The sequence below is a fragment of the Pelophylax lessonae genome, assembly GCF_965119305.1.
Source record: "Pelophylax lessonae genome assembly, chromosome: 6".
In the NCBI taxonomy this organism is placed as follows: domain Eukaryota; kingdom Metazoa; phylum Chordata; class Amphibia; order Anura; family Ranidae; genus Pelophylax; species Pelophylax lessonae.
The window spans coordinates 105,772,617-105,790,217 of NC_138773.1; the positions used below are offsets into that span (position 1 = coordinate 105,772,617).

General features: G+C 40.2%; 1 protein-coding gene across 1 annotated transcript in view; it reads right to left on the reverse strand.

Moving 5' to 3' along the window:
- Positions 1 to 9,670: 9,670 nt before the first annotated feature.
- Positions 9,671 to 17,601, reverse strand: part of BHLHA15 (basic helix-loop-helix family member a15) — a 56,903-nt gene continuing 48,972 nt past the window's right edge. The window contains exon 2 of the mRNA XM_082262262.1: positions 9,671 to 10,818. Within this exon, the coding sequence (XP_082118388.1) occupies positions 10,207 to 10,743 (537 nt within the window). The 5' untranslated portion in view covers positions 10,744 to 10,818 and the 3' untranslated portion in view covers positions 9,671 to 10,206. The remainder of the gene's footprint in view (positions 10,819 to 17,601) is intronic.

Here is a 17,601-nt window from a genome sequence, read left to right on the forward strand (position 1 = left end):
GCCCTACCATTCCCCTAATCTTCTGAATGTCAGCTGGTTTCCATTAAACCGGTGGTACCGCATTCGATCCATGTGTACTAGGCTTTAGAGAGGTTGAATATGAAAACAGATTGCGGTATTAATAGTAGCTGTAGAATAAATAAAACCGAGCCTGAATCTTGCCTAAAAATTAGGAGAATGAATGGAAAAAGGGAAAGGGGTTTCAAGAAACCCATTTTCTTCCTTTTTCCTCATGGGAGGGCTGCGGAATAGGCAGTTTCTAGTTCCCCTCCCCTGACTGGGGAGAGAGGCAGGTAGTGTAGGGGAAGAAGAAGCGGATTGGTCAAAATAGCTGCCTGCGGAAGGTCAGGTGACAGAAGTTTCTGGAACCGAGGTAGGCTATAAATATGAGTGTGAGCGGGAGCGCGTGGTCAGTCGCCTCAGGAGAGCAGCCAGAGCGGAGCTTCCAGAAGAAATGAAGACTCTACTGCGACAGCTACTAGAGAGAGCCGAAGCAGAAGGCGGGGAGAAGTGGCTGAGACGCTGCCTAGAGATGTCCACCGAAGAAAGAAGAGAAGAGGCGGGACAAGAAGAAAGAAGTCCGGCGGAAGATTTGAAGAAGTCAGCGGTGGGAAGCGTCAGCGGTGAGGAGAAAAGAGGCGGGAAGAGAGGCAGACCGGCGGGAGGACAACGCGGCAAACCAGAGTCGGGTGGAAGCGGAGCGGCACGGGAGCACAACGAGTCCATGGGGGCGGAGACTAGCAGCGGTGCAGCAAAGGAAGAGCTGCAGAAGAGGAGAAGGACACCGCGAAGGAGATTTAGCCCGCCGGTTGAAGAGCGCCCAGCAAGTCAGAAGACAAGAGGACATAAGGCACCAAGAACAGAGGAAGCCAGCACAGCAAGGTGGCATTCAAAAGCAGGGGCTGTTGAAGGAAGGTCCGGTTCAGGCCCCAAGGACAGCTGCCTGCAGGATGACAGAGAAGTAAGCCCGCTATATTGGCCAGCAGAGGAGCAAATTCCTTTAGAGGATTAAACTGCTGGGCCGGGTGAGTGTAACTTAACTATCTTAGGTAATCTGAACCAGTCCTTGAATCAAATGCTAATTCCCTACATATGCTACATAATAAGGTTCAGACAAGAAATGTGTCATCGGTATGGTTGGACCCGGATGAGGGGAAGGTAGTGACAGAGAGGGTAACGGGCTTTCAGGATGTGGGTGTACCAGAAATTAGTCTTAAGGAAAGCATGCCTTGTTCCCCATCACCTTTGGGTTTCCATCTGGGTATGAGTATCAAGGAGAAAATTTGGAATGGAGAATTTATGGACTTACTGTCCTTACTGCCGTCTAGTAAAGAATTTCTGAAATCAGAAAAAAATGAAGAAGATAGGAGAAGACCAGTGGCCAAATCTTTTAATAATTGGCTGCAGGCCTTCTGTATATATGCGGGTGTATTATGCGAGAAACATCCATACAAAGCAGTGGGGCTTTTTCATCATGTGGAAATCATATTAGAGGCATATAAGAACTTTGGAGGCTTCGGATGGTTTTCATATAACGAATCCTTTAGACAAAAATTATCCGTCCATAAAGATCTTCAATGGGGATGTAAAGATGTGGGTTTATGGCTTAACCTGCTAATCCCACAAAGGCCACAGATTTCTAGACCAGTGACTATGGCCGCTCAGGCCACAAATTACAGGAAAGGCATATGTTTTGCATTTAATGAGTCCAGTTGTAAGTGGTTGCATAATTGTCGTTTTAGACATGAATGTGCCTTCTGTTCTGGAGCTCATAGTGTGTCAAAATGTTTAAAAAAAAATGGCAGCTAGCTCTCAATCTGTAGGAAAAGAGCCATTTCTTAAGGGGCAAGCTTCTGGTGAACCTACAAGAAATGCAAATTTGGCTACGCAAATATCCAGACCAGCGGATGGCCAGCATGCTCTTTAAAGGGTTTGCGGAAGGTTTCAAGCTACCTGTCTTTGAAGGAGAAGGTTGTGTAGTAGTGAGAAATCTAAAATCAGTGGATGAATTGCCACATATTGTTGAGGAAAAAATTGATAAAGAAATTAAGGCAGGTAGAATTGCGGGTCCATTTCTGAAGCCACCATTCGCTAATTTTAGGACTTCTCCTTTGGGTATCATACCCAAAAAAGAACCCAATAAATTTAGACTCATACATCACTTGTCATTCCCATTCGGGAGTTCCCTTAATGACCAAATAGATCCGGGGGATTGTTCAGTGGAATATGCTTCAATTGAAAAGGCGATAAAATTGTTGAGGGAGTTGGGTACTGGAGCATTAATGAGCAAGGCGGATGTTTTGTCAGCATTTAGATTGCTGCCAATACATCCGAGTTGTTTTAACTCACTTGGTTTCATGTTCAACAAGAAATTTTATTTTGACATGTTTCTCCCGATGGGTTGTTCCTTATCGTGTGCTTATTTTGAAGCTTTTGCCACCTTTCTCGAATGGGTATTACAGTCGGAGGCGGATTCAAAATTTACACTTCATTATTTAGACGATTTTCTTTTTTTGGGTCCCAGGAATTCCGGCAGATGTTTGAGTTTGTTACAGTCGTTCCAAAACATGTGTTCTAGGTTTAATATTCCTCTAGCGGAAGAAAAAACGGTGTATCCTTCTCAAGAGCTGGAATTTTTGGGAATCCTGATTGACTCCAATAAAATGGAATTCAAATTACCTAAAGAGAAATTGGACAGGATTTTCAATTTAATTATCATTCTGATAAGAAAAAAGAAAGTTCTGTTGAAAGAACTGCAAAAATTATTAGGTAATTTAGCATTTGCTACTAGAGTGCTTCCAGTAGGGAGAATTTATTCCAGAAGAATGTATTTGAAGATGTCAGGCTTAAAGAGTCCATATTCCCATATAAGATTGACTCAGGACATTAGGGAAGATATGCTGCTATGGTCAAAATTTTTGCAGTCATTTAATGGTAGAGCGATAATTCAGGAAGATTTCATTACTGATTCGGATTTTTGTTTATTCACGGATGCTGCTGGATCAATTGGTTTTTCAGCCATATGGAAGCATGAGTGGTGTGCAGGGAATTGGCCTGTAAAATGGAGGGAAAAAGGTCTGTTAAAAAACATTGTTTTACTGGAACTTTTTCCTGTCATAGTAGCAGTAGAAATATGGGGTCTGAAATTCCAAAATAGGCGCATCCTGCTGAGTACGGACAATAAAGGAGTACTATTTGCGATAAATTGTTTAACATCTAGATCTCCACCGGTTATTTCTTTGATTCGTCATTTAGTCTCCAGATGCTTGCTTCATAACATTTGGATAAAGGCTCAATATGTTCCGGGTAAGCTAAATGTTATTGCTGACGCTCTCTCCCGATTACAGATGGGCAAGTTCTTCGAGCTGGTACCGGGAGCAAACAAAGTGGGTATGGACTGTCCAAAGCATCTATGGGATATAGTTTAGTACAAGAGAACATTCGTAACTCCCTGGCAAATTCAACGTGGAAGAGCTATTGTAGCTCCTGGTCATTATGGTTGTCTTTCTTAAATGAGACCAATAATGGCCGGGTGGCAATTTCAGAAAGGTTGGTATTGGGTTTTCTGGAAAAATTATTGATGAAGAAATTGTCCTGGTCACATATTAGCAAAATATTGTACGGGATCTCTTATTTTCTAAAACTAAAAGGTTTAGAGTCTATGTTATCTTTCTTTTCAGTTCAGCAAGTCCTTAAAGGTTATAAGAAAAAACAGTCTAGAGTGGATTATAGAGGTCCAATCTCGGTCACTAATTTAGTGGATATGTGTAAGGCAACGCAAAAGGTTTGTTTTTCGACCCATGAAATAAGGCTGTTTAAGGCTGCATTTTCGGTTTGTTTTTTTGCAGCTTTAAGAATTTCAGAATTAGTCCCGAGAGCAAAAAAGGATGAGGGTGGGCTGTTATTGGAAGATGTCATAATTGAAAAGGACCAGTTAAAATTATTTTTGCGCAAATCCAAGACAGATCAGTCCGGAAAGGGGACGTGGATTGTATTAAGAAGGAGTTCGTTGCGGTCCATATGTCCTATGGAATCATTAAGTTCCTATTTGGAATTGAGGCCGAGGGGAGGGACTCGTCTTTTTATTCATGAGAACCGGTCTCCTCTTACTGGGTTTCAGTTTCAGAGAGTTTTGGCAAAGATCCTATCTGTTTTGGGCATGTGCAATTTGGGTATTTCATGTCACTCTTTCAGAAGGGGGGCTGCCACAACAGCAGCTAGATCGGGGATGGGAGAAGATGCAATAAAGAAAGTGGGTAGATGGAAGTCAAATGTCTATTTGAGATATGTGAAGTCTAACAATGTACCTTTTGCTTCCAGGCAAGAAGTTGATAGTTTGGATCGTCGGGCACTCTTATGTCCGCTGGGCGCACAAAAGAGCCGAAAGCAGAATTTACGGCACTAATCTGGATCTGGATCCAAGTTTATTTGAACTATATTGGTTTGGTAAGGGTGGGTTGATCTGGGATAATCTGATGACTGAATTGGGTAGGCTGAGTTATGGTTGGCCATTGCCGGATATTTTGTTAATCCACCTGGGCGGCAATGACATCGGGAAATTGCAAACAGTCAGGTTAATCTTTAAGATATGCTTTATCATACAGAAATGGAAGTCATTTTCACCAGGTACAGTCATCATTTTTTCTGAGATCATCCCTCGTCTCATTTGGTGCAGGACAAGTCGGGGAAGGTTTTTGAGAAAATGAGAAGAAGAGTGAATCATAAATTAGAAAAGTTCATGAGTATGGGTGATGGCTTGTCCTATAGGCACGTAGATTTAGAGGGTGGTATCCCGGGCTTATATTGGAAGGATGGGGTACATCTTTCGGATATAGGTCTGGATATAATGAATCTAGGCTTCCAGACAGCAATAGAATTGGCCGCGGGCTGGTGGGGTAGTCAGGAGGCTAGCACCTCCTGACTTGGTGGAGGTTTATTCTGTGGTTAGTAATAACCCGAGCGGCTAAGCTGGGTTGTCGTGTTATGTGGTGTGAAATTATGGTAATGTTTAAAGTTAATAATGGTTTATTCATGGTTTAATGAGTTAATAAAATATTGGAAAAACCAATAAATAAAGGCCGTGGCCAAATTATTATCCAACAAAAGCTGTCTGGTGTAAATTATTTAACGGTAGACAAGAGATGCTTGCCATCCCATGAATGGAAAAAGGGAAAGGGGTTTCAAGAAACCCATTTTCTTCCTTTTTCCTCATGGGAGGGCTGCGGAATAGGCAGTTTCTAGTTCCCCTCCCCTGACTGGGGAGAGAGGCAGGTAGTGTAGGGGAAGAAGAAGCGGATTGGTCAAAATAGCTGCCTGCGGAAGGTCACAGAAGTTTCTGGAACCGAGGTAGGCTATAAATATGAGTGTGAGCGGGAGCGCGTGGTCAGTCGCCTCAGGAGAGCAGCCAGAGCGGAGCTTCCCGCCCGCCCCCCCTATATAAAAAAAAAAAAAAAATATATATAAAAAAAAAAAAAAAAAGGTGTTAAAGTCACGGCCTTAAAAAATTTATGTGGTTGGGTCACCTTTGAAGAAAGGGGGACATTTATGTGGAGGTTTATTCTGTGGTTAGTAATAACCCGAGCGGCTAAGCTGGGTTGTCGTGTTATGTGGTGTGAAATTATGGTAATGTTTAAAGTTAATAATGGTTTATTCATGGTTTAATGAGTTAATAAAATATTGGAAAAACCAATAAATAAAGGCCGTGGCCAAATTATTATCCAACAAAAGCTGTCTGGTGTAAATTATTTAAAGGTAGACAAGAGATGCTTGCCATACCATTACCTTTTCTGTCAGGTTTTCATTTTTCTCTGTGACCTCACTGGGAAAAGTTACCTTTGCTTCCTATTCTTGTGACATCCATACAAGAAAAGGGCGGTGCAATTGTTATCCGAATAGCATGGAACAGGCAGTAATAAACACATTGTTAGAAGTTCTAACGCTTCCTCGCTCAAATAAAAATGTATTCTTTTATTTTTTCTGTGTCCCCATTGGAGTAGAACATATATAGTATTATAAATCTGGCAGATGCTCTAACATTTTAAAAATAAAAAATAAAATATTTTGGCTGAAATTGAAGAAAAAGAATTAGATTAAGAAGTGATTAAATATACATATATATTTTTTTTTAAACAACAAAGTCTTACATTGAATTAGAAAAATGACGACATGGTGTTCATGGAGTTAGAAAATACAATTCAGATTTTATTTAAGCACTGTACAAGCATGGAATTTTCAGAGTAATGTAACAAGTTAAAGAGGTTCTTAAATCCCCCCCCCCCCAAAAAAAAAAGTCAACAGCTACAAAAACTCTTAATAAAAGGACACTTACCTGTCCAGGGATCCAGCACTGTCCTTAACCAGGCCAGTTCTTCACCAGTGTTGGTAAAGCACTGCCATGCTAACTGTAGGAAGCCAGCTGTGACTCCTTGCAGCTTCACTGCCGGCGTCCTACTGCACGTGTGCAAGCCGTGCTGTGCCTAGTCAATGGTCCTGCAGCCTCTTGGGACTTGTCAGCCTGTCCCAAGAGGCTGTGGGCAGAGGAAGTGGGTACCTGTCAAAAAGGGAGGCCAAAATCTAATGAGCGGGAGGGGGAGGGGGACGTGGCAGAAAAGCAGCACTGCCCTTTAGGGGTGAAGTTCCAACTGCAGAGTTAAAAATCTTATTTTAAAACCATGAGCATTGATATGGAGTCCCCCTGCTTTTGTGGATGTTGCAGCCTCCACTGTTCGGAGTTTGGAGAGCATCTGTGGAAATGAGGCAAAAAAAAAATTTTGAGGTCAAAGGCTGATAGTTGGACGAGAATACCTAGCTTGCAACTGGCTTTCTAATTCAGCAAAAATATGGTTAAGGAGAGAGGTTTGTGCAGGCCACTTGATGTCCCCCACAGCAAACTATGGGGCTGATTTCCGAAAACGGGAGAGTGCAAAATCCGGTGCAGCCGTGCATGATAGCCAATTAGCTTCTAACTTTAGCTTGTTCAATTAGACTTTGATAAAAAAAAAAAAACTGGTTTCTTTGCAGAACTGTGCCAGATTTTGCACTTTCCAGTTTTAGTAAATCAACCCCTATGTCTTTATGGAGCTGGCATTTTGCACAAGGCACACACTGTTGCCACAAGGTTGGAAGTGCTAGAATTTTTTTAAATGTCTTTGCATGTTGTAGTGTTCACAGCACCCTGCAGTGGAAGAACTCGATTTCCTATTTCACCTGCAAAGCTGATGTCAGGTAAACCTAGTATCGCCACTGGAATATTTCTGTTCAATGTACTATTATGATTGAACTGTTTCACTGAGGCCATTAGTTAACTGATAAAGTACATGATTAACGACTGATCTAAATGGTTCAGTGTCCAGAATGTACATCATTATTAGTGGTTTACTTTGGAATATTTGCAAGCTTCTGCTGGTGATGTCTTTAGCACTCTATTTATTGGATGTTTTAGAAAATGAGTTGCCAGATAAAAGGTACATTATTCATATACCATAGATCATCTTACCAACCTTAGTTTCATCTCTTATAAATCACCTAATCACATACTGCAGAAATTACATACATAAATCCAAGCGTAGTTTGAGCACAGCAGACAGTACTTGAATTCTACTCACAGGAGCAATGTTTTTAAACATTTCATATGCAAATATCAAGACTCCACATGAATCTAATAAGGCTGTCTTTATATAGTAAATCCAGCAGTTTCAATGACAGATGCTCCTTTTGTACACACTGTATTGGGATAAGCTGTGAACATTGTATCATTCAAGGTGGTCATACATAGATGTATTTATCCAAAGCAATACATTCTTGGATGTGTACAGAGGAAGGCCTGGTCGAAATTCATCTCATTTAAAGGACTTATTGAAACATATAATGTTTAAGAGCATCAAATACAACCAACGAGTTTCGGGGGGAAAAAAATCTCTCCCTCCTTCAGGGGTTGAGCAGTTGATATTAAAAAAATAATGACGGAAAGCAATAAGGAACCTGTATTAAAGGTTGATGAAGACTAGCATCTCCTGAAGGCCCTAACAGCAGCCGGCTAATTGTTCATCTAAAATTGAGGAACAGTCATACAGCAAATACTTTCCATTGTACATTTTCAGTTGAGACAGGGTCAGTCCCATGTGACCTTGACCAAACTATGTCCATAGTTCAGGTAAAACTTCACTCCTTCTTTGGTTGGTAAAAGAATTGTAACAGTCCTGCCTAAGGAGGTTAGTTAGGAGGTCTAAATAATATGTGTGCCAAGAACTATCATAGCAAATGAACAAAAAATGTATCGGTTACATTAAGAATTTTCACCTATTACCATGTAAAGAGCATTTGCCTGTAATAAAAAAAAAAGAACACCTCATTTACCATTTAATATCCCTTTTCATAAGATTTACTATGTGCAGATAATGTGCCAGGCATATTAAAAACCTTATGATGTTCAGACCATTTCTAATGACCAAACATCATTCTATGCCTATAATCACCTTTACTGCATATAGGTAAAGTTCCCAATACCTCTAGTAATTTTACAAACACATTTGGTAGCAATTCCGGGCTAGAATCTTATACAACACAATTTAAATATAGACATTAATATCTAAATATCCACATTTATTTTAAAGAAAAAACATATTTTTCTAAATGTAGGATTACTTAGATGGCTGTTCTTTCTTAAAGCCCAATACTGATAAAATGAAAATCTGTTCCTGATATTTCTTCTATTAAGTGGTCATTTTGCAGAATTAATAAAAAAATAAATTTTGAAGTGTAATTTCTCCAGTGTAGAAAAGTGATGTTGTCAGATTTATTAATAGATACCGCATTGTGATGTTTTGAAGCGTGAAAAATTCACTAATAATGAGCTGAGTATAGCATTGTGATGTCTCTTATTGTTGTCACATTCACTATAAACACACCGAGTATAGCATTGTGATATTTTGGGGCTTGTCAGATTCACTAATAATGTATTCAGTGACTGCAATGTCTCTGGTGATTGTCAGATTTACTATTAAAGAGACACTGCCACCTTGCCCATGCAAGGCAAAGTACCAGGATCACCGCAAAGGACCCCGCATCCCCTTAAACTCACCTTACTAGCTCTTCCCGGATGCTCCTTTCTCCATTGGAACACTAATAGAAGCTTCCAAGCTTGAGGGAGCTTGCGACCTCCTCCCTACAACAATACTTGGCCTAGCAGTCAATTGCTACACCTAAGCACTTTTATATGACTGAAGGAGTAATCTCACCGCTCCCTGTCATCACCCACACTGGTAATTTAAGTGCTGGCTGAGATGGAGGAAGAAGCTATGAGGGAGTGCAGGCATGATGAGTATAAATATTTTGAGGATTTCTTTGCAGAAACACTGTGCCCTGCCTGGGAAAGGTGACAGGGTCTCTTTATTACGCTCACTAAAGCACTGTGATGTCAGACTTACTAAGAATACACAGTCATGTGATGTCTGTAATGATTGCCTGATGCACTAATTTCATCTTTTCTCTGGTGTTTGTGGGGTTGCTAATAGTGCACTCATTACAGAAATTTGATGTCTTTTCTTGTTTAGTTTTACCATAAATGCACTCATTACATCATTGTGATGTGGTTGGTGCTTCTTGATCACCCTACATGACAAAAATTTTAGACGTAATGTCCAAAATTAATTTACATTAACTAGAATTATTTAATAACAACACTGATGATGGCTTTTAATCCAAGGCAACCATATCTTTTGGGGATTTTGCAATTATTGGCTAGACTCTAGTGATTAGTAACTATCGATTTACATAAAATATGAAAAAAAACTAAACTGGTTTCATATGAAAATCAGATGCCACATCTATTTTGAAAAGATACCTCTACTGCTACCTGATATCAATATTATTGTATTCATCAGTTTTTACACATATATATATATTAAATAAACATATAATCACCAACCACCCTATCCTTAAAAGTCTAAAAATTAAAATTACATTTTACCTGCCATGATACCAAAATCTACATCCATTTAATGTTAATATCCCAAAAATCATATCTAAATTCAACTATCTGTAATGAAAATCTGAACCGATTTCTTGAACGGCGGTGTAAAGTGCGGATGAGTGGATAAGCAATATTTCCATATAAATTGTACACTGTAGTAGCAAAATCTAATTTTGAAAATATAGTATTTCTGAGAATGTACCTAGTATCAAAGTAGAAAAAATATACCGAATATATCAACTTCCCTGCCTAAAGCTGTGGATTTGTGTAGAGTATTTTTCTAAGTGTTCATCATTGTCCTCTTCTCCGTGTTGTTGCTGGTAATGCTGGTAAAACTTACTGCCACTGCCATCAGAGCCAGTGTCCTGGCCAGCGGGTAAGCATCTGCTGGACATGTTCAGTATGGTAGCAGTTAATGTGTTGATATAATTTTTAGCTAAAGTTAGCGTCTCAATTTTGGAGAGTTTCTTTTCTGCTCTGACATGTGGAATGACCTCTCTAAGTGCCTGAAATGCGTTGTTTAGTTTATGCATCCTTTGTCTTTCTCGTTCATTACTCTCCAATCTCCGGGTGCTATGTTCCTTTCCTTGTGACATCTGCCTTCTTTTCCTTGTGCTCTTCCCGGAATCTGGACTCTTCCCTTTACTCCTCTCTTTATACACAAAACACTTATCATTATCATCCTCACTTGACGTCTGCTGTGCCACGCTTTCATCCTCATCTTCCAGGTCAATCTCCAGCCTTCTTCTTGCTGCTCTTGCTTTTGTCTTCATATTGCTGTAGAAGCAGGAGCGAAATTGACTGAAGCCTTTCTTAGAATTTTTCTGCCGACTCTATGCATTAAAATTCTGTAGAAAGCAGTATGAGAGAATTAGAAACAGTCTCTTGAAACTTAGTAGATCTTGTGAAAAGTGCTGCACCTGTTTCAAGATGACAACTCAGTTTCACAATTCAGTACCACAAAATAAAATTCTGGAACTAAAGTTATACATATGTGTGCTTACTGGTTCTGTAACCCCTTCATGACCTGGGCTGTTTTATTATTCCACATTCTGGACAAAATTTGCAATTTTGCAATGTGTAGAATAGATTAAACTGCTAATCTTTATGTATTTACACAATTTTTTTACTTTTTCTAGCGGCATATTTGGTCTACTTTTGGCAGCATTGTAATTAAGTTTACTATTCACAAAAACAATGATTTAAAAGTGAACAGAAAAGCAATTTTCATTAAATCTGCCCATTTAAAGCAGTGACAGTGCCCTTTAATGGCTCACCTACTACCTACTAGCAAGCCCTATGTACCGATCTGTATTCCCTAGTCACTTCCCCACCCCATTGGAGGCCTTGCTGCATTGCTCTGAGTGGGGCTTCCAGGTATGGAGAAGCAAATGACCCTGTGATAGTGTTCGGGCCAGAGTGGTCATTCGCCAGGCCCGCACCCTGTCATATGAAGGAAGGAGCACTCACCTAAGCTCTAACACCACCCCCCACCGAAGAATGACAAAAAGAGTGCCAGACACATGTGTGTTGAGACAAAAACTGCTCAGAACACTTTCCAGAAGCCTTTATAGGTAGAGTCCTATATACTCTATAGCTTTTCTATAGCTTATCTTTGCATCTTATTGTAAATTTCATGTGCATTTCACAGTAAAGACCTTCTTCTAATTGATTGATGGACAAAAGATGAGAGTCCACCTTTTTTTGGATTATCCCACACAGGAGTTTACTTAGGGTCAACTCCTGTAGTGTGGAGGCGATAAGGAATTAAGAATCGCTGATTACACCTACCTAAAGGGGTGGGCTATCAGGAAGCACTGTCACTTTGCCCTGAATGGGAATGTACCATTAGTGGCTTTATCAGGTAGTGGGAGCACCAGGGCTCTTGAGGACAGTGAAGATCAATGTCACTGCTACTGGAAAGGTAACAATTAACCACTTGCCGACCGCCGCAAGTACATATACTGCGGCGGTCAGCCCCTCACAGGCAAAGTGACGTACCGGTACGTCACTAGCCTATGAGGCTCTGGGGAGAGAGCGCGCGCCGCCGGAGGCGCGCTCCCGCGCGGTCACGGACCCCCCCCGCGTCGGTTACTCGGCGATCGTCGGTGGAGAGGGAGAAAGGCAGGCGGCTAGTGTAAACAAGCCGCCTGTCATTCTCCCCTGTGTAGAAACAGTGATCATACGGTTCTGCAATGTAGGACCGTTGATCACTGTTCCTACAGCTCAAGCCACAGCCAATCACATTTAGAATCACGCACCCTAGGGACACACACCACCCCTCCCTCTCAAAAAAAGTTAATCCCTTCACTACCAGTGTCATTTTGCAGTAACAGTGCATATGTATAGCACTGATTACTGTAGTAATGTCACTGGTAACCCCAAAAGTGTCAAAAATCTCAATCAAGGGTCCGATCTGTCTGCCCCAATGTCGCAGTCCCGCAAAAAAAATTGCAGATCGCCGCCAATTACGCGTTAAAAAAAAAACAACAAAAATGACAAAAATCTTTCCCTTTGTTAGTAAATGCGATAACTTTTGCGCAAACCAATCAAAATACGCTTTTTGTGATTTTTTTTACCAAACATATGTAGCATAAAACAAATTGGCCAAAAATGTTAAAAAATTTTGATTTTTACATTTTTTTGGGGGAATTTCATATAAAAAATGTGAAAAATATTGTTATTTTTGCAAAATTGTCGCTCTTTTTTTGTTTATAGCGCATGATCAAAAAATCGCACAGGTGATCAAATACCACCAAAAGAAAGCTCTGTTTGTGGGGAAAAAAAAGGACGTCAAATTTGTTTAGGTCCATTGTCGCACGACCACGCAATTGTCCGTTAAAGTCACGCAGTGCCGAATCGCAAAATTCTCCCTGGTCAGGAAGGGGGTAAAATCTTCCGGGGCTTAAGTGGTTAAAAAAGAAGTGTATTTGAGTTTTGGACAGAAAAGAGAAGGGATAAAAAAACTCAACATTTCCTTCTGCTCTGTGAACAAATAAATTATAATAATAATACTATATATATTATATATATAATACTATATAATACTTTATATACTAATAATAATCAAATACCCCCCAAAAAATATATACAAATAGCAGATCTGCCACTTATACAACCAGCCCATAAAGTGAATATCAAATACACAAAATACAGCACTAAAAACAAGTAGTTATTAAATAAATCAGTGCTGACATAATCCACTCTTCAAATTAATGTGCATATCAAAATGATTGTGCATATCAAAATTACAAAATAATCTACTGTGAAAAAATGAATAAAATAATTAAACAAATGTATTTATTATTCACTTTATAGAATAGAGAAGGGTTAAACCCTCTATTGGTTCTATTGTCCTGCTAGTTAGATTTCCCTTCACTTCCCATTCTGGAGGCCCAACAGGAGGGTAAAGGGGATTTTCACGAAGTGCACTAACTGAGACAATTTTCATCAGAATATTCATCCTCATTGGAAGTTTTTTCTCCACCTCTTACTCTTTCTAAAATAACAGATTTCCCCTCACTTTCTGTCACAAGGACAAATAGAAAGGGTGAATCTCCCTAGCATGAACACATACTGCAATAAAGACTTGACAGAGGATCTAAACCTCCCCCACTCTATGCAGAACTAACCAAAAAAAAAAGTTTTGCCTTTACCTATACTAAAGCATTTTCTTCAGCGTTGTCGCCCTAGAACAGGAAATGTGTTACTGGTTAGGATCAGCAGGTGAAAAAAAAAAATTAACTAAAAAGGAAAAAACTAATGCAGCCACTATTTCTAATGACTAGTGAAGCGGCAATACAATTCCATTTTTGTTCTTGGGTTTAGATACACTTTAATTAAACACAGCGTATTAACATTGCTGCAAACTACACATCAATTTTATATGAGGTTATGGTAATACAAAGTAAGCACAATCTATGTGGCACTTTAGATCCTTAATAGGACCAAAAGCTACTTGAGAGCCTTAAGAAAATACACACACACAGAATAAACAGTACAATGGATAAAAGGTGACTGCTGTAAAACAAGAAAGGTGAGAAAAGTTATAATTATTATTAAGCACAATGGTATTTAAGTAGGATGCATTACAAATGTGATCATTTCCATCTAGTGAATAGCTGTAAATATATGTTTAGATTTTCTGGCTTTTATGGTGTTGTTTAATAATGATTCTTATTCTGCAGACTGTATATTCAGCACTGGAGCCTCAGGACTTTAAATAAGAAACATGAGATCCATTGTGACAAATAAAGTGCAAATATACATCACTGAGCGTCACTAAACTTTTATGATATTTGACAAAGAGAGAGTGTTAAGTTGGCCATACACTAGAAGAATTTCCTTTAAAAACTTTTATTTGCGGAACGTATGTTAAATTTTTAAAACATGACTTTTATTTTGCCCACAGTGACAACATAATAAAAGTAGGAATGGAAATGTTTCTAACAGTGAATGTGGTTTTGATTTAGGAAATTCCTTTATTGCAAAATTTATGTTAAATGCAAACTAAATATTGAAGTATTTTCCAATGACGTTCGTCATGTCATCTAATGCACTGATAAGAATTTTAGCACAAAAGCTCATCAGTACATCTTCTGGTTTTTGGCCAGCTTTAAAAAAGAGCCAGCGAGAATACATGTATATACTGTATTAAAGGTTACATGGCTTGAACACGAAAAGATCAATTCATTCTCATATCTACACTAACTGCATGGATGGAGGAATCTCCGCTGCGGGCTTTTGTAAGTAGGCAGCTATGACATCCATGGCTGCCTGACAACAGTGGTGCTGCTGAAGCGTGAATGCATCTGATAGGATGCAGAAACGTTTTGCCCAATAACTTTTAGATCAACTTTTTTTAAGCCATTTGGTGCTTGCAGGGCCATCCACAGCTTGTATTTTGGCCAATTCAGCAGGACAAGGAGCTCACTCAGGCTCAGCTGGTATCAGGGGGAGTGCCATGGATCCTGGTTGATGCTCCCTGGGCCTTTAAGGCAGAATTTCAGCAACTTGTAGGAAAGTGATGCATGGCTCTGACGTAAGCCTAATGTATCTGCCATGGCACAGTTAGGCTTCTTACACACGGACAGCAAAGGGGTGGTAAAAACAAGTGGTCCATCCACATCTTTACTGCCCTCTTACCGCCCACCTACAAGCAAACATGGTGCCCTGTGGGTGAATGCACATTGCTGCAGCAAATGTAGGACGGACCCCCCCCCCCCCCCCCCGGCATAGCACCTTGTCCCCATGTTGATAAAAACAAGGGCCTCTTCCCCACAACCCTGGCCCAATGGTTGTAGGGGTCTGTGGGTGGGGGGCTTTATCATAATCTGGAAGCCCCAGAGAAGTCTCCAGATACTGCTTCCACTCCCATGTGAATGAGTAAGTGGTATATAGTATTTCTCCTCTGTGCTCTGCCCCAATGATGCTGTGTCCCAAAATCTCAGCATCACCTTCCCCTGGATCAACTGTGGGTATGAGATTGTGTATATAGGATACAGATACACACATACAGGTGTGATAGGAGCGGAACCCCATCCCTGCAAATAATTTAATTAGCGCACGGATGGGGTTCCGCTACTTTTACACCTATATGTGTGTATGTGTATATATACATATGTGTGTGTGTGTATATATACCCCTACACAGAAGTTCAGATGTCATGCCTGCCTCCAAAGATGTCCACAAAAAAGCCCAATAAACGCCTGCAACAAAAACGCCCAGGTGTGAAAGTAACGGAGCCCCATCCCTGCTCTACTGCAATTCTAAGACAAACGATCTTTTTTCTCTGGCGGTCACCCTGACATGGATGAATTCGGTCACCCTGGCATACAAGGAGCGGAGCCCCAGCCCTGCTCTACTGCAATTCTAAGAAAAATTATCTTTTTCTTATGGCGGTCACCCTGACATGGATGAATTCGGTCACCCTGGCATACAAGGAGCGGAGCCCCATCCCTGCTCTACTGCAATTCTAAGACAAATGATCTTTTTTCTCTGGCGGTCACCCTGACATGGAAGAGTTTGGTCACCCTGGCATAGCAGTCAGAGTCAGTTCACCCTACACTACACTACGGTCACCCTGACACTTAACACTTTCCCTACAGAAACTAGATTATTGAATCTAACTATAGTGGTATATAGTACCCTAACTACAATAGATATCCCTTTCCTCACACTAATAATTGCTAAATGACACTTTTGCAGCAGGAGTAACAGAACTGCTTCCACTCTCTTCCACAGCCCCTGTATTACAGTGCTAGAGATTTGGCGGGGCTATGTTATATACTGGGGGGCGTATTCACTACTGATTGGCCTCTGGACCCCCTAGTCACTCCAATCACATACCTAGCATCCTCCTGCCCCCTCAATTGGCTTTTACTGATGTTCCTGGTCCAATCAAGAGCTTTTAAAGCCCAGTTCCTGTCCCATTGCATTTTGGGCGGTTCTGGTTGCTGAATTCCGAACTTTTTCCGCAAAAAGTTCGGAATTCGGCCGAATTTCGAACAGTCAATGTTCGGGTCGAACCGATGGTCGACCCGAACCGTTCGATCATCCCTAGTTAAGAATGCCCAGAGGGAGGTGTGATATGTGTGAGCAAGGGTCATTTTTTTCTGCCTGGAGTGGGGCTTTACAGTCTTTCTAAAGCAGATTTTTTTTTTTTTTTTTGGTTTTGGATGGACTGTGGAAGTGCTGAAAAGACTGTCAAGTTTTTATCGCCATTTGAGTCCATACACTGGAGCTTTACCTTTTTTGCTTGTTCTTGTGCGCATTGGTAGGAGGGCAGAAAATAATAGGAAATCTGAAATTTTACGGTTGCCATTCAAACAGGAGGTGAAGGAAATAGTTTGCAAGACAGCTCACTTTAGAGACATTTTCTATTTTTCTTTCCCTTCCTTTGTGTCTCCATAACAAGAAGTAAACAAAATCTCTCCAACAGGACACAGACAGCAAAATAGAAAAATACATGGATTTTACACTTCCTAAGGCCCAATTCACACCTATGCATTTTTCAGTGCGTTTTCAGTTTTGCAGAAAAGCACTACTGTCCATTTAACATGATTTCCTATGGGTCTCGTTCACATCTCTGCGTTTTCCACTAGTGCATTTTTTGGAAAGGGTCAGGGACTTTTTTTCCCCACAGCAGGTTGCATTTTTGGTTCCATTGACTTCAATAGAAAATGCATTTCTTCTGCATTTTTGCTGGTTTCTCCCACATGAGAACAAATACCTCACAAAAAACACAAAATGTAAAGCGCATCAAAAACACATGTGAAACATGCACTGGGAAAATGCATCCACCGCAATCTGCATAAGTGTGAACCTGGCCTTACTCTGTCTAAAGCTAATGAAAAAGGTTTGGCTATATACTTTTTTTTTTAAAAAACGTTGTTTTAAATCGGCAAGACGAAGACCTGATCACAATCTCATCCCAATGTAATCTGAAGCAAGTAGCTCACGCAAGTTGTTAGAAAAAAATTACATGAATCAATGCTATTTTAAATACCAGAATGTCTTCTAAACACTGTAAATATGATCAGTTGTTACACATAGGGATCTATTCATAAAACAATAGCTTAAGAACATTCAACCAAAAGAGAAAATAGCTTAAAACAAATCCCTGAGAACAT